Below are 22,171 nucleotides of genomic sequence, written 5' to 3'. Positions count from 1 at the left end.
GATCTCTCACCGCGATGGTTAATCTAAAAATAGTTTTTGTTACTTATTTTGTTCCTTACTGTGTGTACACACGGCATTATATGCCGTGAGATGCGAGTCCCGATACGATCAGATCGTATCGGGACTCGCATAGCACGGCATGCATGCAGAGGGACAATTTAGACTATATAGTGCAGATCTGCACTATATAGTGTTGCCTGCCCTCTCTATTTCACTCCCGATTTCCGCTCACACGGGATCGTGCATCGGCAGCGCATCGGGCTTGCAAGCCCTAAAAAATCATGCGATCTGCATGCGATATGGCTTCCGATGTTCACTATATCGGCCACATCGGAAGCCATATCGCCCCGTGTGTACACACTAGTACTGTACTTCTACTTTCTACCAAGTTGACATTGAAAGAAGCCTGGGAAGAGACAGATTGGGAAGTTGTGCTAGCGTTGGGGGTAAATGGGAATATAATTACAGAGAATTAGTTATACGTCACACTCCTTATGGTGTGTTTTTTTTTTTAATTGCGTAATTTTTATTGAGAGTTTTAATGTTAACAGTTACAAGTATCATAAAAGACAGTATGTTGACCGCTACGTTGCACATATAAAGGGTCGATAAAAAACAGCAAAGACAATATTAGACTGCTATTTGCAATTGTACAGGAAGATATACAATAAAGGATTGTACAGTCTAACAGTGATATTTCTGGAGACTAGCAACCCGCACCTCCCACAGGATGGGTTTAAGGTTTATACCTGAAGGCGCCATTCAGGTACATTTTCAAATAGGAAAGCGCAAGATGCCAGACCCCACACAGAACACTGTCAAAACACTCATCTTATTACATAGGGATAATGAAAAACATTAACGCATTGCAGCCGTATCACAATGTAGAAACCGGATACTATAAAAGAACCCAAAATAAACCCAACTATTACTAACAAAGACAGGATTTTGGGTACCTACCGGTAAATCCTTTTCTCGTAGTCCATATGGGATACTCCTGCGGAGGATCTCTATCCCCATAGTATAACCCAGTATCCCATTGGACGGTAGAGAAATAAGCCCATAACCCCCCCCCCCCCCCCCCCACAAAACCCAAAACAACCCACCCCCAACTAAGGCGTACTTGGATCCCAACCCTCAGCCTCTCTATTCTAAACACTACAAATCTAACCCCCCCCCCTAGATACTACATTAAGGGTAATTAAGACAGGATGTACCAGGGGAAAATAGAATAGGACCTTACAGAAAGTGAAGTTAAACCTTCCCTAACATACACCATCTTAATACACACGGGGTATCAAACAGGATAAAAAACGTGCATTAAACAGAACAGAGTATAAGTAACCCAGATTGGATGGCTTCAATCGGGCCAGTTTACAGTTCCCTGGAGGAGTATCAAAAATATCGCAAAATCAGGAGAGGGGCCATATCGGGTAGATATGGCAATGCAAGTAGAAAAAAGTTTAGACCAGGATCTCTTCACAATCAGCAGCATCTGTAGAGGTGATCGAAGAGAGATGGTGCCATTAGGAGGAAATGTGAGGATATTACACCATATGTCTTCAGATTTATACAGTCTCAGAGATGTATGAAGGCGAACTTGGGTCTGGAACGTAGACAGAAGGGGCCATAATGGCAATGGGTGCAGAGAAGTCATCCACATCTACTGCGTCGTTGCACACAGGAGTAGATACAGAGGATGGGGTACCTCTCAGCACCCCATCCAACTGGGACAACAGTCTGGCAGAAGAAGCAGATATTGCATCCAGGATATGGCGGGTATGACAATCCAACATCGTGTGTAGAGTTGTGGGCAGCAGCACTGAACACAGAAAAGATGGTAGAGGCTAGCACTCCACCACAAGCAGGAAATTCAACAGTGCTGCGGTGTTCACCACATTAGAGGCAGTATAACGAATGTAATAAATGAGGAAGTAAGCAGAGGTATTATAGCCGGATCGAGTATGACAGATCCCTGCCAGCAGTTGCCCTGTCAAGCATATGGTACAGGAATATGGTGTCAGCGTACAGTGGTGTCACCCGCAGGTTAAATAATCAGCCGCAGCTCAGGGTCATCAAGGATCCACTGAGGGTCCGGAACGGCAGGGACAGGAGTATGTGCATAGGTAATTGCAGCCCAGGGATCACACGGGCAGGCCAACGCCGTCACACCCTGCGCGGACAGCGGGAGTATATCCCGCATACACCGCTCACCTTTACAGGGTGCAAACAGCGCCGAGCAGCCAGCCCGCTGCAGCACCCGGGAGAAATATCGCAGGAGACACAAGACGCCAAGTGAGGTCCCCAAGATGGCGCCTGGTCCCGGCCGCACCGGAGGCAGAAGGAAGCAGGCCAGAAGTCACACTGCGTCCGAGTCAGGTTAGTTAGTTAGGAGGGCACCGGACAGTCCATCAACTTCAGGGGGGCACCGGAGGACAAAGCCAGCAAAGTAGGGAATCCCAGTTCCCCGTAAACAGGATATAACGGCAGGATTTTGCGGAGCTCAGCTTCCCCACGTGCGCCCGCTAGCACAGTCAGGCCACGCCCCCCTTATGGTGTGTTTTTAATTGTTTAATAATTTTTTTGTTTTGCTTTCCTGCTTGTTCAGTTTTTTTTTTAATGGAGCAAATTCAGGGGGAAATTTTACTAAGATGGGAGTTCTATTTTAAATGGGATGTTGCTATGGGCAACCAATCAGAATCTACCTATTTATTAAGCATCTTCTAGAACAGTGGTTTTCAACCTCGGTCCTCAGGACCCCCAGGTCTCCACACAAAATCACAGGGGAAATAATTAGCTCCACCTGTGATATTTTAAAATGCGTCAGTGGATAATGAGTGCACTTGCCGGGTGACCTGGAAAATGTGCACTGTTGGGGGGTCCTGAGGACCGAGGTTGAGAACCACTGTTCTAGAAGATAATAGCTAGTATCTGGTTGCCCATAGCAACATCCCATCTGAAATAGAACTCTCATGTTAGTAAATTTCCCCCTAACTGTAAATCAGGCTTGTTGTGGAACTGCATGCTGGGATTTGGAGTTCCACAATATCTGGTGAGCAGTAGATAGGCCAGATTTGGTTGACACCTTTTTCTATGGGCTTCTGTGAATGTTCATAAGGAAACATTATTTAAATCAAGATCGGTCATGTCCGTCTCTCTAAAAAATCTTTGATTTGTCCTCGACCAAATTAACCTGGAGCAGTCCTCATGTTAACCCTCAGATCCTGAACCGCTTAAAGGCGAAAAATCCCGTCTTTCTTGTACTAATTGCCGAGTTGTTTATTCCTTATTCCGGCCTCCTTGACATAAATCAAGGTCATTGCGATCTATTTTCTGCCACTGAATCCGGAGAGTGTCATACAAAGATGATGAGGGATAACATCCGTCATTATTTATTTAAAGACTTTTAATTAATTATGAATGTGTTACAGTCCTGTATCTCTGGAGTGAGGTGGAGGCAAATATTTTTGCCCGGGGTTTCTTAAGCAGTCAATTGCAATTGATTGCCTTGTGGCCACAAAATAAAGTGGTCTCAATCCCCCCGTGTCCCCTTTTAGTGATGCATTAGGAGCCGAAGTCACAAAGAATCTCGCATCACAAGGAACCACTCTGGTGGATTGAGAGTTATAGTCCTTAGAACGCAGACCCTACTATGCTTAACTTTTATTGACTTTTATTAGTTTATTAAACAGTGTATGTTGCGTGTCCTGACTGATTAATTTATTGTTATGCTCTATTTTGGAGAGTAAAATGTGTGTGTGTGTGTGTATCTGTCAGGGCACTTAATTGTTTTTTCCCCTTTTAGCCTTCTGTCCTACACTATACCTTATGGGGCGATTTCTGAGCATTTTCTAAGCGTTCTCACTAGATCGCTTAGAAAATGCCCCTACATCGCCCCATGTGTAGGGCACACTTGCCTACTTTTCAAAAGTAGCTTTAGGGAGATTGTAGAGGTCACCAGAATTTGCCACACAAAGCGCACCATTGAGGGGGGGCGTATCATGTCCTATCCAACGGTCTACCTATGGGTGTATCTACAGTATTTTCACTCAGCCGTGTGTGGTAGTGGCAGGTATTAACAGTCGTACAGATGATGGAGACAGATATTGGTAAAATAATGGGTGAGCGCTAATATATGAAGGGATATGAGATCAAGAAAAAAGAGGTAGAAAGCAGAATAAGAAAAATGCACCTGTAAGAAAAAAAATTACATTTAAAAATGAATGTGTAACAATAATGTTTACGAGAGTTTTGTAGTCCGTGGATTTAGGGCCTAATTCTATCCCCCCATACACTGAGGCGATTTGGTCCGATTTCGGCTGATTCCGACCAATCGGCCCGTAAAATCGTCCCAAATCGTCCCTCCCTGACATGCCGTCGGGTCCGATGCGTGGTCCCGTGCGCAACAGACCCGACCAGGTGGTCGGACCAGCAGGCTGTCCGACCACCCGTTCCTCTTGGCGGTGAGGCGGATGGGAAGCAGGGATGCATGCGATCCATCACAACGGATCGCATGCGTCCCTGCCGCCGGGAAGGTCCCGTCGTCTCGCAGGCTGTCGGGTGTCCGTACACTCAGAGGATTGGGATTTGATCCATCGGCTGTGTTGGGGGCTGGCCGGGAGTTCTCTCTGGCGCCGACAGGCACCCGCTGGTGATGTCACGCCACCCGTTCATTGATCCTGGCGGCGGCTGATTTTAGAGCCACTTCAGTACGGCATAGCAGGGGTGGGGATTGAACTTCACTGACTGTGATGCAGCATAGAGAAATAAGCGATGAAAATGCAAACTGCGCCTGTACAAGTCTGGAATGCCGGGGGTGGGGCCTGCAGAGCAGCGTCATGATGTGGGCCCACAATGCCCACATGAACATTGCTGTTAGGCACACAATGCCCACATGAATATTACCACTTACACACACAATGCCCACAAGACTAGTACGCACACAATGCCCACATGAATATTACCACTTACACACACAATGCCCACAAGACTAGTACGCACACAATGCCCACATGAATAGTGCATCTTACTCATACAATGCCCACATGGATAGCGCCACTTACGCACACAATACCCACTGGGCTATTGACGATTATGCACAATGCCCACATAAAATTGTGTTCGCTATTAAAAACAAACAAAATATGTAGTGCACCTTGCCTACATAATACCCACATTAGGAGAAAGGCACAGATACTGTAGGTAGACTGGATAAGGGGAAGATAAGAAAAAGAAGGGTACTTGTTTAGTTTCACGGCGGCATTGCATGCCCGCTCTAGCTATGAATCTTGGCAGCTTGTCAGACTGCCTTTAGCTGCGCTATCAGCGTGTGCCACTCTAGCTATGAATCTGGGCAGCTCGCCAGCTGCCTTACTTCTGAAATGTACGTTACCAGCGTCCAACGCTGACTCCACCACGGCAGCCCAGCGTTGCTACTCGTAAGCTCCTGTGAAGCCTAGTGAGCGCCTCTCACACAGCGCTTGTCCCCGCATGATATCCTCTCCTGTGGAGAGGGCATCATGCGGACACCGGCGGAGAGGCGCTTCATCTTTGTGATAGATGCTCCATCAGCAATGCAATGAGACCCTCCTGCCTCTGACCTCTGAGTAGCTATTGCTCAGATGTATGATATGGCAAGTGTTCCTGAAACACCCCCACTATCCACGCCATTCCGAAGCGCGGCGAGCCCCGCTAGGGGACGCGTTACGCGTCCTCCCGACCTTTTCATACCCCCACCATCCACGTCAGCGTGGAGTTGATTTTTATATAGTGTGGTGAGCCCCACGAGAGGATGCTCTGTGTTGTGGATAGCTGACTCAGTACATTGAGCAGGCTCTGGATGCCTCCCCCAGCACCTCTATCCTACTGCAGCAGAACGGCCACCGCTGCTCATAACACTGCAGTGGCCGGCTTTGAACTATGATCTCGCGTCATGACGTTGTGACTCGTCCCCTGTAGGCCACGCCCACCGATCTTCCGAGCTTCCACATCCGCAGTCCGGATTTTTGGTTATGAACCCCAAAACCTGGAAGGATAAGATAGCTTGGCGGGCAGTGGAGAACACTGTCCCTGACAGACCGCTGACACAGCACTGTGTGCTGAGCAATCTACAATGCTCAGATCGCTCAGCAGTCTGACCCGTGTGAAAGCCCCTTTTATCCTGGGCTGGTATTTAAATGCTGCAAGGTCCAAACACAACCCACGCTTCTTTTGATCATAAACATTCGTTCAGCTCTTCGTCTTGGATAGATCGCTGCCACGTTGAACATAAAGGTAAAATACAGCTATAAGTTTTATTCAAGAAACTTTCATGTATGTCTAATATAAGTTTACTTTAAGTCAACGTAGTGTGTTTTGGTTCCGCTCAACCATCTAATGTGGACACATACTGTACACCTTTTCTGATTATACAGGTATTTTTATTACATTGTGTAATACAGACTCCTATGGCTACTGCTATTTTTGCAGTTGTCCATTTTTTATCTTGTTCCGTTGATGATTGGATCTTTGTTGTAAACCCTGTTCAAAATCTCCAGCTAACTAGCAGCCCTTTATTGATGGTCTATTAGGTGCTAATGATATATTTAGATTTTTGGCCCGATGTGGTCTCCTATTGGATCTCAGCTAATTCTGTTGGGCTCCATTTAGTGCTGAAACACACTGGGAAACGCCTGGTGGAACGCATATCCAAGTGAATTCCCATGCGAGCGGATGTGTAGGCTGACAAATCCGAGAAAAAAATCATTTGATGATCGCTGACCATCGAATGATTTTTTTCCACTCTTCAGTCTGAATAGTAAGTCTCTACTTTTCAGATGGCTGCTTTCTACCGAATTGGGTGCGGGCGCTGGTGTCCTGTGATGTCAGCCACCCACCCTGAGCTGGCATGGGCACACCTGAATTTGCAGAGGTATGCCCACCGAATCTGAATCGCGACCCCTATGTCTTCACTCAGCCTGGGGATGGCTTTAGGTATGTTTGTACCTTTATATTTTATAATTGCGGATTCTTTACGAGTATGCGATTGGAATGCTTTACTCTGGATACATGCGTTTCGTATATCAGGAAGCATGTTCCGTTCTTCAGCTGTTCTTAATTAATTGACTATATTGTCTCTAAAGGTCCATACACACTGGGCAACGATGCCCAGCATGTATGGACAGCGATGATAGCGTTCATCACTGCGGGGAAAGCTGCTCATACACACTGAACGGCATTCCCACTGCCCGGCGCTGACGGAGGCGGGGGGATGACGGCGTTACATAGCGGAGCGCTATGCAAAGCCGTCCCGGGCCATACACACTGGGCAGCTTTGAGCTAAAAGCCGCTCAAACCTGCTGTTTTGAGCGACATTCAGCTCAAATTCGCCCCTGTGTATGGGCCTTAATTATGGGTGGGTCTATCTGGAGGTTTGGGTCTGTATCCCACTAACTTTCAGGGATGTGTAGCTGACTTGTCTTGAAAAAGACCCATTTAGTGTAGGAACGTCAATAAATATGCTCTTACCTGATTAAATACTTTTCTCTGTTGCATCAAATCGTGTCAGGCCCTCCACAGCATCTAATATCCCCACCAGGGATCTCTTTATAGGGAGCACCCCTATATCTCTTCATCTGGATGTTAGTGTGGATTCTCCAGATACTGCCAGCAAGCACTACAAGTCTTTGCTAGGCAGTCCCCCTATTAGATGAATGGAGTTGGGCACTCACCAGTTCTGGGTGGCAGTACATGTCATTAGATGAAATCTGATATTAAAGCCTATGATTATGGCTATAGAAACGAAGCCAGTGCGCTCCAACTTAAGGTGTCCAGGGAAGGTCATTGCTTCACAATGGTAAAAGCGATGATTCTACTTGATCCGTCTTTTCTGCAATCTCAAGGTGGTAATCTAATGTAGATTCACATATTAAAACCAAGGCTGACCATTTATGTGACCGGAATTAGCCAATCTGGCAACACGTGCTACCAACTGGATGACATTAGGCATTTAATAGTCAAGTGGATGGACTAGATCAGTAGGGGCATGTAAGGCTGCTTCCGACATTTTATATCCAAATGTTAACATGTTCAGCTACTTTAAGGCTGTGATGAGCAACATGTTACATTATATTATAAGGTTGCATCACATTTTTTACCATAGCAGGTAAAGAGAAGACCGCTGCCCATGTTGTTCTGTGCTGCTTGGGAACTTTCCACTATATAACTCTCAGCCTGTGGCTTCCTGCTGCCTCCACTGCCCCCTGTCACATGCAGGCCTGTCCCCACTGACACATCACTCATCTCCTGATATACTCTGTGCTGCTGTTGACCCTGCACACCCCCCCCCCCCACCACCACCACTATTTAACCTTTTCCATGGCTTTCTGCTGCCTCCATTCCATCCTTGTATCACTGGCACATCACTCATCTCCTGATATACACTGTCAGGCTGTGACCACTAGAGGCCAAATTATTCCTTAACAGAAAGTGAAACCAAACTGATATGTTTCAAACTTCCTGTATGTGGAGAGAGGGAGCTGTGAAGACAAAGATTGAATGTAGGAGCAGTAGGGACTAAGCCGTTATTTTGAGGGGCATTTAATGAATGAACACATAATTACAAATACGCTCTACATAAATAACCATAAAAGTATGTCTGTGGAGGCCATCCTTCTGCTGAACCCTCTTCAGCCTCACAATTCCCCAGCAACACTTAACCTCGCTGAGGCACGAGCTTCAGAGCACCTCAGTGATGTCACTAGTAAAATGATAGGCTACGTGGATATAATTATTGCTCCCCGCTAATTGGCTTCCTCTGTCTACTGCACATGACCTGTTCACTTGACGTTTGTCGAATGCTTTCAATATCAGACAAGGTGGTAAAATTTTAACTACCTTCTGTCCTTTTGGCATTGCCCAGGGATCTGGTAAAACAAATTGGTGAACAATGTCTGAGGAAGTCAACACTCTGTAATTAGTGAGAAAATAACCTCGCTCCCTTTTTATATCAGCAGCCTTTGTTATGTTGTCTGAGGACAAAGCTAAACTAGGATTCTTGGTTCAGATTACATTATAAAACACTTACAGATTAAATGGCACACTGTGAGCACTCATTGTCCTCCAGATTTCAACAAGATCTTTTCTAACTGCTGGGTGAAAGAAAACCTGCTGAAATTTACACTCTTCCTATGGCCAGGGCTGGATTTCAGACCCTATCTGTGCGCGCACCTTCAGAATGTAGGACATTGAATCGTCTGAGAGGACTTGAAACTTGGGCGTCTATCCTTTCTGGTAAGTATCAGAAATCGACTTTTTTTTTTTACAACAAATATCTCCTTTCCATCCTCATAAAAATCTAAATCTATATAAAAAGTCATAGTGAAATAATATCAGGTGAGCGTTTCGTACATAAATTTGAGCTTTCGAATTTTGCGTATCGGCACATAATAACAGCTGACTCCAATGTATTGTTTCCACGTCATCCGTCTAGACTGAGTATAATTACACAGCGGGTGGAAAAACCGCAGCATTGATCTTATTTGGCATAACCTTTTTAACTTGCAGCCGACTTGTTATTGTGGCATTTTTTTATTTATTTGTTTTTATTTATTTATTTTTTGAATTTTATAAAAGGGTTTTACTCTATTTTTAGCTGCTGGGACAACTTTTTGCATCAATACTTACTATGGTATTTCAAAAGAATTCCTCTGCAAATAATAATGATATGGAAAATAACAGGTTTGGGATTTGCCCCAATGCAAATTAATTTTAGTCAAAACTCCGACGAATTCCGACGAAGGCTTTTGATGCATCACAACTGAGGTGATAAAGTTTGTGGATACATTTCTCAGATGTCATGATTTGAGGTTAATGCCAGTATTGTGTTCTACCTCCAGTTTAATGGACAGTACAGTCTTTCCTATCTAGAGAACCACAGCATTTAATCCTAAAATCTTTTTGTGCCTTCTGAGACACATTCTCGGCAAGTGCCCAGAAAAGTTAACTTTAGATGTGAACTTTACTAAATCCCTTTCTTTCTCTCTCTTTGGTGGTGGTCTCTCCCCTGGGACCACAAAGAGTGGTTATGTCTCAGTGTCCCAGAGTTTGCTGTGTATCAGGGACCTATGCTTGTCAAAGAAAAAAAGAATATGGTACAGCGCTGTGTTGAATATAAATGTAATTTAATTAAAAAATATACAATTAAAAACACAGCGCTGTACCATATTCTTTTTTTCTTTTACTTGATCTACTCTAAGGGGTTTAGGTAATTTCCCCTTTTGGCACAGCTGCAGTGTGGAATATCCTAATCAGCGCTCATTATCTTTTGTACCTATGCTTGTCGGCTTTCCCCGTACGTAGTAAGAGAAATTTGACGCAGCATCTATAATTGAGAACCTTATGGTTGCTGTGTTGGATGTTCCGTTCTACATTTACCGAGCTGCAGTAAATGGAGGTCAAGCTTATACATGAGTAGCATTACCCTGCTTCGATATAGCATATGGGTGGAGTGATCCAAAGAATGGACTACTCGCAGCCATTGGGATCTTTTTTCCTTATGCCTGTGTTGTAGCGCCTCGCAGGGATTACCCTCTTTGAACCTTGTTGTCTTATGCTCTTAATTGTTGTAGTTGATTTTATTTGACATATCTGTTTATTCGTGTCGGAGAGATGCATATGGGACCTGATTGCAGATGAACAAAACCATGCTGCATTGCAGGTGGGGGCAGATGTAACCTGTGCAGAGAGAGTTAGAGTTGGGGGAGTTATTTTACTTCTGTGCAGGGTAAATACAGGCTGCTTTATTTTTACACTGCAATTTCGATTTGGGGTTATATTCAATGCCGAATCACGACTGTTGGTCTGTCCCGACAGCCATGACCCTGGCCCGTTTTCCTTTTCCTCGATTGCAAATCACCAGGTGGGATTCAATATCCTGCTTGCCGGTAGGCAAAAAGGGGGCGTGTCCACGTAAACGGCCGTGGATTGTCGAGATCCGGCCGTGATCACGGCAAGACAGCATTGTATAGGCGCCTGGCGATATTTCCCCCGTCGGAATAGCAGCAGGGATTCAATAACCCTCTTATTTGAACACACCCCCAAAACTTGTCGACCATTGACACGCCAGCCTCTCGACCCTGACCGATCTGCCGGAGCCATCCTATATATCAATATAATTTCTCAAGATGTGCTGCTCCTTTTTTTCTCACTTTTATTCCTGTCAAGGTGATCACATGATTTTCCTCAGCCAATAGGAGGCCCTAAAACCTGGCTCATTCATCTCACACATTCCCGTTGTTAAAACTTTAAAAATGACATAATGTCTAATATAACTATATGTTCCCAATCTAAATTGTAGATTCTTGTGACCATTTCCATTTTATGCCATTCACAGCCATTTCTGAATCTCGACTCATCACTCCTCATCCTCAATGTCTGCACTTTTAAGCAATCTGGTTAGAGATAGTTGCTGAATTATATTTGGCTTCTAGTAGTTCATGAATTGGCGACACTGCCATGTAGAATATTTTACATTGGGGTTCACTTATGGGTGGCACAATTATGCGATAGGGTACAGTTGTGTGCCATATTGATTTAGGAGAACAGAGACTGATCCAGACCGTTTAGCAAAGCTGCAATTTTTGCAGGTGAACAAAACCATGCTGCACTGCAGGTGGGGCAGATGTTACATATGCAGAGAGTTGGATTTGTGGGTGTTATTTTGTTTCTGTGCAGAGTAAATACTGGCTGCTTTATTTTTGCACTGCAGTTTAGATTTCAGTTTGAAGACCCCCCCCCCCCCCTCCCCTCCCCTCCACCACCATCCAAATCTAATGGTGTGAACACACGGTGAGATTCCCTTGCTATTGGACTTAAGATTTGAGGGTACTTGTATATTATCACAGCGCCAGTTACGTAGTCTGTGTAGTGTCCCTGTCAGAATCAGTGTAGTGTTCCCACGGCCAGCGTAGTCAGCTTCCCTGTCAGTATCAGCATTGTGTTCCCGCAGCCAGCATAGTCAGTACGTTCGCGGCTAGCCGGAGCTTACGTAGTTAGCGTAGTCAGTCAGCGTTGTGTCAGCGCTTATTACATTGTGTGGAAACCATTGACAATTTTTAACCTGCCTGACATGACAGGTGTGAATGTGTTCGTGAAACACCCCCACTATCCAAGTCAGCCCAAAGCGAGGGGACGCGGTATGCGTCCTCCTGTTCTGTTCCTAACCCCACTAACTACGTCCGCGTGGAGTCAACTTTATAAAGTGTGGTGAGCGCAGCGAGCCATCGAGCCCGAAGAGCGGCGAGCGCACGCATATTACTTGACATGTATTCTGCGTCCCCTTGCGGGGCTCGCCACACTTTATGAGATCAACTCAATGCCGACGTGGATAGTGGGGGTATGAAAAGGTCGGGAGGATGCATACCGCGACCCCTCGCGGATCTCACTGTGCTCGCCACGCTTCGGGCTGGCATGGATAGTGAGGGTTTCAAAAGAAGTAATTTGCCAGTATGTAACATGGAGCACTGGCAAATGCGTCCTCTATTGTGCATGAGATGCACTTGCGCACCGCACCCCCCGTTTGTGCACTAGACGCACGCGCTACCGAACCCCTAACCCTGTCCATCTCTCTGAAGCGGACACTGCAGGGTTGCCGTACCCTGCCGCATGAATTACTGAGATGCACGTGCGTCTTAGGCAGATGGAGCGTCTCTCCGCCAGAGCCCGCATGATCGCCAGTCCGCCAGCGTAGGGGATCTGGCAGTTACCGGCGCTGCTTGAGAGGCGCTCACTAGGCTTGCCAGGGACGATGGGGACTACGCTGCCTGACAGGGACACTACGCTGGGCGCCACAGCAGTAATGGGGTACCTTTGACCCTCCAGCTATTAAACTATGTATCCCAGTCGGGTGTGGTATGCATCTCTGACCATTGAAATTCCGACAGTAGTTTCACCAACATCGTAATCCCGACTGTCCGTAGTGTGACTCACTGCGCTCGCCACCTGTTCTATTTACCCTCTATGGGGGTTGTGGATCCCGGCTGTCGGGCATTTAGCAGTTGGGATTCCGATGTTGGGGAAAGGACCCATCGGAATACTGATTGTCAGTGCGTCATCCGGCACACAACCCAGTAACTGTTTTAGCATGGCCAAATAGCAAAAGTATAGCGGCAAACTGGGGTGTGTAGTTCAACAAAACAAAATATCTCCCATCTCGGCCACTGCTCTGCACAAGATCTGCGTCTCTCTTCTGCACGGATCACTAGCTCCCATTCACTATTACAGGACTTTCATCGGGCTGCTCCCATCCTATGGAATGCCCTTCCACGCACAAAGACTCTCCACTAGTGTCCAAACTTTCAAGCGTTCCCTGAAAACTCACCTCTTCATATTTCGGGTCCACACGCATAAACCTCTGAGGCACTTATGTATTATATAGCTTCTCTTCTGGACCTACAAGCTATGCTATTACTGATGCCTGTCCTTGTGTTTCCTCCTATATCCCTATAGATGGTAAGCTTGCAGCAGGGCCCTCCTACCTCCAAGTCTGTCTGTTGTTACCCAGTTTTTTCATGTCTGTTTACAATTGTAAAGCGCAACGGATTCGGTTGCGCTATATAAGAAACTGTAAATAAATAATAAATAAAACAGCTGGAGGGCCAGAGCTTCCCCACCCCTGCGCTACAGTGTGGCATAATATTAGTGACCGTTTTGTATTGCATAATACCGCACCTCATTACAGTGTGTCAGATGTGTTTCTATTTCACCTGTGGTCTCCGTGAGTGCTAATATATACACCAGGTTTTGTTGTGGCAGAAGTTGGCGTAGACTGATATTCAGCAGCAATTTGCAGCTGCTTTTTCCACCTGGAACAATGAAACTTAATTTTTTTAAATGAGAAAAGCATTTTTTAGCTGCTAAGATCCCACCCTAGTGCTGCAATATAAAACTGTTTCCTTGTCTTTTATACAGTTAAGGCCCGTACACACTGGGTGACTTTGATTTGAAAGCCGCTCAAAACAGCATGTTTGATCGGCTTTCAGCTCAAAACCGCCCAATGTGTATGCCCTGGCGCTGCTGCGCGCTCCCGCAACATCGCCGGGAAAGCTGTTCATCTGCTGGTTATACCAGCAGATGAGCTGCTTTCTTGACGGCTTTGCATAGCGCTGCGATATACAATGCCACCCCCCCCCCCCCTCCATCGGCGTCGGGCAGGGGGAAAGCCGCTCAGTGTGTATGCACTGAGCGGCTTTCCCCGCGCATCATCGCTGTCCATACACGCTGGGCATAGTCGCCCAGTGTGTATGGACCTTTAGAACACACTTTCGGCCATACCTTTTGACACACTTCCACATTGCACATTGTTAAATAAACTTGAAAGCTTGGGATTGGATTCTAAGATGGTTGAATGGATAAGATCTTGGTTGCAGGACAGAAAACAGAGAGTTGTAGTAAACGGAGTACAGTCACAGGAGGGAAAGGTTACAAGTGGAGTACCCCAGGGATCTGTACTTGGACCGGTGCTTTTTAATATCTTTATTGGTGATATTGCAAATGGAATTGAGGGTAAAATGTGCCTTTTTGCAGATGACACAAAGGTATGCAACAGGGTAGACACACCAGGAGGGGTAAAACAAATGATTGATGATTTAGGTAGATTGAACTACAGTTTAATGCCAAAATATGCAAAATCTTGCACTTGGGTCTCAAAAATCCAAAGACTAAATATACTATAAATGGCACTATAATGGAAACTACTGAGGAAGAGAGGGATCTAGGTGTCACTATTTCTGGGGACGAAAAGGCAAGTCAGATGCTTGGTTGCATAGGGAGAGGTATCAGCAGTAGAAAGAAAGAAGTAATAATGCCACTGTATAGGTCATTGGTACGACCTCATCTAGATACTGTGTTCAGTTCTGGAGGCCATATCTCCAGTAGGATATAAATACATTACAGACTGTACAAAGAAGGGCAACTAAAATGGTGCATGGCCTACATCACAAAACATACCAGGAAAGACTAAAAGCTCTTAATATGTATAGTTTAGAGCATAGAAGGGAAAGAGGGCAAATGTAGATACTTTCAAGTATATCAACAGTTTTAACAAGGTGCAGGTGGGAGACATTCTTCACAGGAAGAGGAGCAACAGAACACGCGGACATGCACTGAAACTAGAGGGAGGAAGATACAGGGGAAATGTGAGGAAGAATTACTTCGCAGAAAGAGTAGTAGATAAGTGGACTAGCCTACCATCAGAGGTGGTAGACGCAAATACAGTAGTACAATTTAAACATGCTTGGGATAAGCATATTGATATCCTAACAAAGCAATAAGGATCAAATATGGTTTGAGGTAACATGTTTAAAAAAGGGGCAGACTAGATGGGCCAAGTGGTTCTTATCTGCCGTCAAATTCTATGGGTGAGATTTAATAGGATGCAATTTTTAGGAAGTTTCCGAAATTGCACCTAATCGCATTTTTTTTATGAGATGCGAGTTTGCAGCAAAAAAGTGTGATATGGTGCGATTTTTAGTCATGAAAATGTGCGCATTTTCGGACATGTGTGATTTGTACGGGGTACAAAATGAGTAGAGTTCCCCCGTATTTCAAGAACCAGCACCGGGCCCAACCAGCCAGCAGGGTAATGCTACAGCCGGGGGGAGACTTTTTATACAAGCCAAAGCATTAACCCTATAACAGGTTAGCATGGGCAGGTATCCTGGGGAATTGGGGACCCCGCCAATGAAGGGGTCTCCCCTCCAGAATTTACCGGCCCATGCTGAAGTCCAAGGCTGTCCCCGGTGGCCCTGGGCGGTGGCAACCGGGCTGAATAATGTGTAAAAGTAGAGTAAACTATTGTGTATTGTTGTGGAACTACAAGTCCCAGCAAGCCTGCCCCGACTTGTAGTTCCACAACAGTGCGCCACTCTAATTAAGGGTCCATGTTGACAGAGCTAAATTAAAGTGCATCAACCTTTTCGCAGGTCAACCTTTTACAGGCCGACCTATTGCATGTTTTCCTTTTGCCGGTGTCGATCTATTGACTGACTATCTATAAACAATAGACCTTTCAATCCACACCATGGAAGAAAACTGGTTGGTTGATCACAAGCTTCCCCCTACCCTCTCCTGTAACCCTCCCTGTGCCTCTTGTTGTACCTTCATTCCATTCTTCCTCTTCAGAATGTACTCTGCTGAGCAGGGCCCTCCTTACCGGTTTCCTCCTTCTCCTCTCTTCTGCTTTGTCTTCTACCCCACCTGGTTTCCAACGTTAACTCATTTAAGGTCAGCAGTTGGGTGTGGGTTCTATGTATTTCAAGCCTCTCAGCATATAAAGTGATATACAGCATTCATCTTGATGCACCAGCATCCATTTCGGCGATATGTGTATAGTTTAGTACTGTTTTTTACACCATAAGCAGATACACAGTGCACGTGCAGGCAAGATTCACTCTGCAAAGGAGTCTATGCACATGAGGTGATGCAGAGATGAACACCGAGTACAGTACAGTAAATGATCGAAATGCGATAGTAGCCAATGGCTTACAGATCATACTGGTGCTATAGTGATGATCTACAAGTTGGCCCAAAGTCTTCGTCTTGTAACGTTCTTCCATTTCACCCTGTTTGCCATGGACCAAAATCCTTCTAACTTTACTGGGAATATCTGTGGCGTTTGCATTACGGAAAACTCAATAAATAATATTATAGGGAATGTACTTAGAATAGTGTTCACGTTAGGCTGTTTTAGCAGAGCGATGCGCCCTGCCGAATTTTTAATGGGCAAAATGCATCCTGCCCGTTTTGCGGTCCCCTGCCAAAACAACCCAGCTTGTCCATCCCCGCTGCGGGCTTCCGGAGCTCTAGGGAGAGTCCCGGCACCCACATAGGTGCCGGGCACGCCCCCAACATACACTTGGGCGGGCCCAGCCGCATTGGTGGTGTCGGCGGACAGACCCACCCGTACTGGTGACGTCAGCCGGCAAGCCCGCCCACATTTGTGACATCGTCGGGTGGGCCCGCCCACATTTGTGATTCAAAGTGCCCCTTGTCCTCCAGCACCCTGCTCTCTTGCGATGCTGGAGGGAACACTATAGATTACATATTTGTTTCCCTTTTATTATTCAAACTCTGAAACTACAGGTCATTAGATCTTGAGTAAGTCTCCTGTAATAAATGTAGGTCATCTATAAGCCTCTACATAGCTCTCAGGAAAATCCGTAATAGATCTGTGTCACTGTGACTGCAAATAGCACTTTGCTTAAGGTGGCCATACACTCTCCAATCCCGGCGGGTCCGTTTTGTACTTTGAAATGCGCGCTCCCGCGGCATCTCATCATACAGTACAAAAAGTATGTGCTGCACATACTTTTTGTACTGGCTTTTCATCGCATTGCATGCACAAGGGGTGCTATTTAAGCACAAAACGGACGCCCGCATCGGAGCGTCTATGGGCACCTTTACTTTTATGGCCTCTTCTAAGATGTAATTTAGCGCAGCGCTATGTACGGCAACTGTAACGATAGATCTGACAGGAAATAAAATTGCCTGTAAAGTTTTAAGATCATCAAGGTCATCTACTTTGTATCGTCCCTGCCACCCTGTGTCGGGAAATAAGGCGACGACAAATGCATAATAAAGCATTATTGAATTTCAGGTTTTGTTACAGTAAATGAATGTTTTACTGGCACAAGCTTATTGTACAACTACTGATCCATCTGTTCTTTCCGTACTTGCATATTACACAGAAGCCAGTTAGTTGTGTTCAGCTGTTGTCTCCCTGGCCTGATATGTTGTGTCTCATACCCCTCTATTGCTCAGTATGTCACATATTGTGTTGTTAGGTTATTTTATGTCTTTGGTGGGTGTGTCTTGTTCTTGCATTATTCTTCTGCAGATTTTGCTCTTGTATCTTATACCTGTGCCCTTGTTTTTGTGTATTAGTATCTAGACGGAGAGAAGCACGTTAAGCACAGCACCTGAAGCTGGCTCCATGTATCCGGAATCCACCACCGACTCCCCAGCTAGACTATCACTGCGTCAGACGGGGTCTCCGGGAATGATTTACAGGTAACAGCCACGGCACCTAGGGGGATCTTCACTGTCCAAAACTCATAATCCTGTGTTATTGTTGCTGTGGTGTGTTTATATCTATGTGTACAGAGAAGTCTGTGCGCCTCGTGGGTGGGACTATGCACCTCGTGGGTGGGACTGGTTTGCCTGTAAATGGGTATTTGCAAGTAGTCGCACCCGCGATCTGTAGCAAATGCATTGTGAGGTTGCTGGTGCAACTATTCACCCCCGATTGTAGGTAGTCTCTGCCACATTGTGTGCATCGCTGCAAAGATGAGCCAGGGCATATCTCTATGTTTATATACTGTAATGTAATGCTTTATGCGGTGTGGATTATTAGATAGACAGTGTCTAGATCAGTCGTGGGGAACCTTTGGTCTGTGGGCCGTATCCGGCCCCTGTAGCCGGTTTGTGTGTCCCTCCCACCCGCCCGGCAGCTTTGCTGGGAGTCAAGTACAGGGGAATTCTCGCGAGAGGTCGGTAGTTTTCGCTAGATTCCTCATAATCAGCAGCAGCCGGATACTGTCGGCCCTATTCAGCGGCAGCCGCTGGAGCGTGGGATGGCTGCAGCAGGACAAATGGTAAGACACATTTTTACATATGGCCCCGAAGGATTTTTTACCCATACAAACGGCCCTTGCCACAAAAATGTTCCCCACCCCTGGTCTAGATTGACATTCAATAGGTCAGCAGGGTCAAAAGGTTGACATGAAAAAAGGTAGACACATGAAAATCTTGAATGTCAACATGGACGCCCAATTAGTGTAACGCGTGCCCATGCTTCGGGCTCGGTGCCTCATTACGCTCGGCACACTCCTATATTCTCCCTCTATGTTGACATGGACGGTAAAGTAAGAACCAGCCGGTTTACCTTTTTTTTTTTTTTTTATATAAAAACTCATGTTGACTTTGTCATGTGTCTACCTTTTGACCCTATAGACCTATTGCATGCCAATTTTTTGGGGTAGCCCTATTGAATGTCTCTCTAGATACTGTAGATCTATCAACCAGAACCACTTTATGCATTAAAGAAACCATATCGGGTGGGGTCGTGTCCACTGTGAGGGGCATGTTGGATTGGGCAGGGCCATACCACCCAGGGGGGAACGTTTAGGAAGTGCCACACCCCCTGCCTTGCTATTGAGCCCTCTGAGATATTAGTTAGGACTCTTATATTTAGATATGTAAAAGTTGACACCCATGTTGCTTTATTTGTAATAATTGTGTTGATATACTGTAGCGATCTCTAAAGGCGCTCAAAGCACTTATCAGAGTGTGAATGTGATACATCATCTATTTAGATTTTCAAAACTGCACAGAAACTATGGACGTTATACAGAATCCACGGGGATCGTACAAAGGGCGAGGCAGCTATTTCCGCTTATCATTTGCAAGGATTATTCATCTCATTCTGTCCCTCATTACACTGCATGGCCCTGCCAATGATCTTGTCAGGCAGAGCTGGGGATGTGTGAGGCATCGCGCTATAGTGCGTATACACTGGGCTATTTGTGGCAGTTGGTCCCAAAACGTCACATCATCCGAATTATCGTGCCATGAATATTGGTAGTGAAGGATAGGTTACGGTGTCCTGATTATTGTGTTTCTGTGCATCGTGGCTCAGCGAGGCACAAACAGCTGATATTCCAGATGCATAATCTATGTTCTCACCTATTATATAATCAAGTATGGCGCCCATCTAGTGCCAGTGAAGCAGACGCCCTCTCGCGCCTACCACTGACAGGTACTTGCAGACCCGTGCTGTATTCCTTCATCTCTTGCCAGCCCGTCCTGCTCCTCGCTCCATCCGGCCCTGCGGCGTCGGTATAACCAGGGAAACTACAATGTACAGGCAAGTCGATTTTGACTGTTTCCTGTAGAATGTATTTGGCCTAGAGCAGGCGTGGCCAAACCGGTCCTCGAGATCTACCAACGGTCCAGGTTTTCCAGATCACCTAGCAGGTGCACAGCTGTAGTCATTTCTAACTGTGACATTTTCAAACATGCTGCATTCATTCCTTCTATAGATCCACAGGTTGCCTGGAAAACATGCACCGTTGGTAGATCTTGAGGACAGGTTTGGCCACCCCTGGCCTATAGCAAGATGGTCAAAATTGGCCATTAGCCTGAATTGTGTACACACCATTAGAGCTCTAATTCAATTGAGGGGGGGGGGGGGGGGACGACAAGCCGCCTGTGACATTAGGGATGATGTGGGAAGTGAGGCACAGGGAGGGACTGGAGCACACCGGACCACGGGCCTGATTCTGGTTGACTCGGGAAGCTGCGAATATCTCTGGCGAAAATCCACTTCCCCTCACATGCCGCAGCTGACTTATATTTGCGGCCGCCGCGATGAAGACAGGGCGGGTGGCTGACGTCAGCCGCTCTGCAGGCATTCCCACCGGCCTACCCGTGGAAACGCCCAGCATTTTCATAGTGACGCTCCTTAAAAAGCTGGGCGTTACCATGGCCCAGCACCGCCCCCCGTAATGTCGACAACTGAAAAGGTTGACACAAGTTTTTTGCATATTTTGAGTGTAGACCAACTTGGTTCATACTTTACTATCCAAGTGGGCATAGAGTGACAACATAATAGGTTTCCCAAGCGCAACGAGGCACGGTGCCCGGACATAGTCACCAAAAAAACTGAAAAGATTGTGTCGACCTTTTGAGTGTCCACCATGTCGACCTTAAGCTTGTCTCGACCTTCTGTTAATCCCACCCTATGTCACTGTCGACCATTAGTGGTCGCCCCACTGTGACTGTAGACCTAGACATTGTTGACCCCCTATCCCAGTAGAAGCCAACTCCAGTCCTCGAGAGCTACCAACAGTTCACGTTTTCCAGCTCACCTCGCAGGTGCACTCATTACTGACTGACACATTTGAATAGATCCACAGGTGGAGCTAATTGCTTCACTTGTGATTCTGTGAGGAGACCTGGAAAACGTGCACTGTTGGTAGCTCTCCAGGACTGGAGTTGGCTACCCCTGCCCTATCCCATAACCAGAGCAGGTAGGGGGCAGAAGTATTGATAAAGACTCGGGGAAGCTATGCAGCTGAGCCTAGAATTGTAGCACGGACTGTAACTTACAAGCAGTAATAGGTCAGGCGTAAGCGTTAGGGGTAAATTCTGAAAACTGAAGTCACATCCGGCCAATCAAAATGTACATTTATAATCCGGGCCATCACAATGTATTGCATTAGGAAGCAGATTTGTACTGCTCTCATTAAATGTTGCCTGCAGTACCTTGGCTGGTTCCCTTCTGTCTGTGAGTTTCTCAGCTGAAAACTTGACATCACTGATTTTCCTGAAGATATATATTATTCAATACTCGCAGGAATCTGGATTGTCCACTAGATGGCAGTGTTTCTCTGACTTGAGTGACAAGAAATGTGATCACGCGGGAGTTGAATCTCTAATATGAGCTATGGGATAACACCCAAAGTATAAGAAAGCAGCAATATTTGGCTGAGATGATATAGAATATGGAAAAAGCATGTCTGGCTTGATGAAAACTAATATCACACTTGCACGTATTATTTGACCATTTATATATCGCCATCATACTCCATAGTACTGTACCATTCTGTGGAAACCCTACTAACACAAGTGTAATACAAGGAGAAGTGCTACATTTTGCAATAATTAAGGGCTGAATTTAAGAATGATACTAATTGGTGATGGCACTTTTAAATTTACTGTTATACTTACGAAACCGTCACCCGCGTGTGTTGCTATCAGCCTAACATTGCCGGTCATAGAGTACTGACTATGGTACATGCATTCCCATTGTCAGCAGTAAGGTCCATGCTGCTTATGCCTTCTGCAAATAGTGTAAGGCAGGGGTTCCCAATCTTTTTTGATTCACGGCACCCTAGAGAATCATCATTTTTTTCACGGCACCCCTAGGTCCAAAAAAAATTAATTAGATTGGGTTTATATGCGATTCTTAGAGGCAGTTATGTGGTAAAGGGCAGGATTTACTTCTGTTTGTACACATTCTATGATTGGCAGCCACCAGCACTGGTTTTGCTCCTAAATAATTAACCATTAATAGTTTGAGTTGGTCCTGGACCACCAAGCCGTGGCACCCCTGCATGTGTCCCGAGGCACCCCA

General features: G+C 45.9%; 1 protein-coding gene across 7 annotated transcripts in view; it reads left to right on the top strand.

Annotated features, from left to right (window-relative positions):
* KCNAB2 (potassium voltage-gated channel subfamily A regulatory beta subunit 2) overlaps positions 1-22,171 on the top strand; it is a 151,731-nt gene that overhangs the window by 30,367 nt on the left and 99,193 nt on the right. For all 7 annotated transcript variants that reach the window (XM_083163007.1, XM_083163004.1, XM_083163006.1 and 4 more), the window contains exon 2: positions 17,920-18,045. In XM_083163007.1, the coding sequence (XP_083019133.1) occupies positions 17,969-18,045 (77 nt within the window). In that variant the 5' untranslated portion in view covers positions 17,920-17,968. The remainder of the gene's footprint in view (positions 1-17,919; positions 18,046-22,171) is intronic.

The sequence above is a fragment of the Crinia signifera genome, chromosome 19, assembly GCF_055691185.1.
Source record: "Crinia signifera chromosome 19, ASM5569118v1, whole genome shotgun sequence".
NCBI lineage: Eukaryota > Metazoa > Chordata > Amphibia > Anura > Myobatrachidae > Crinia > Crinia signifera.
Note: the sequence above shows the minus strand (reverse complement) of the source record. Positions and strands in the feature narration are given on the sequence as shown.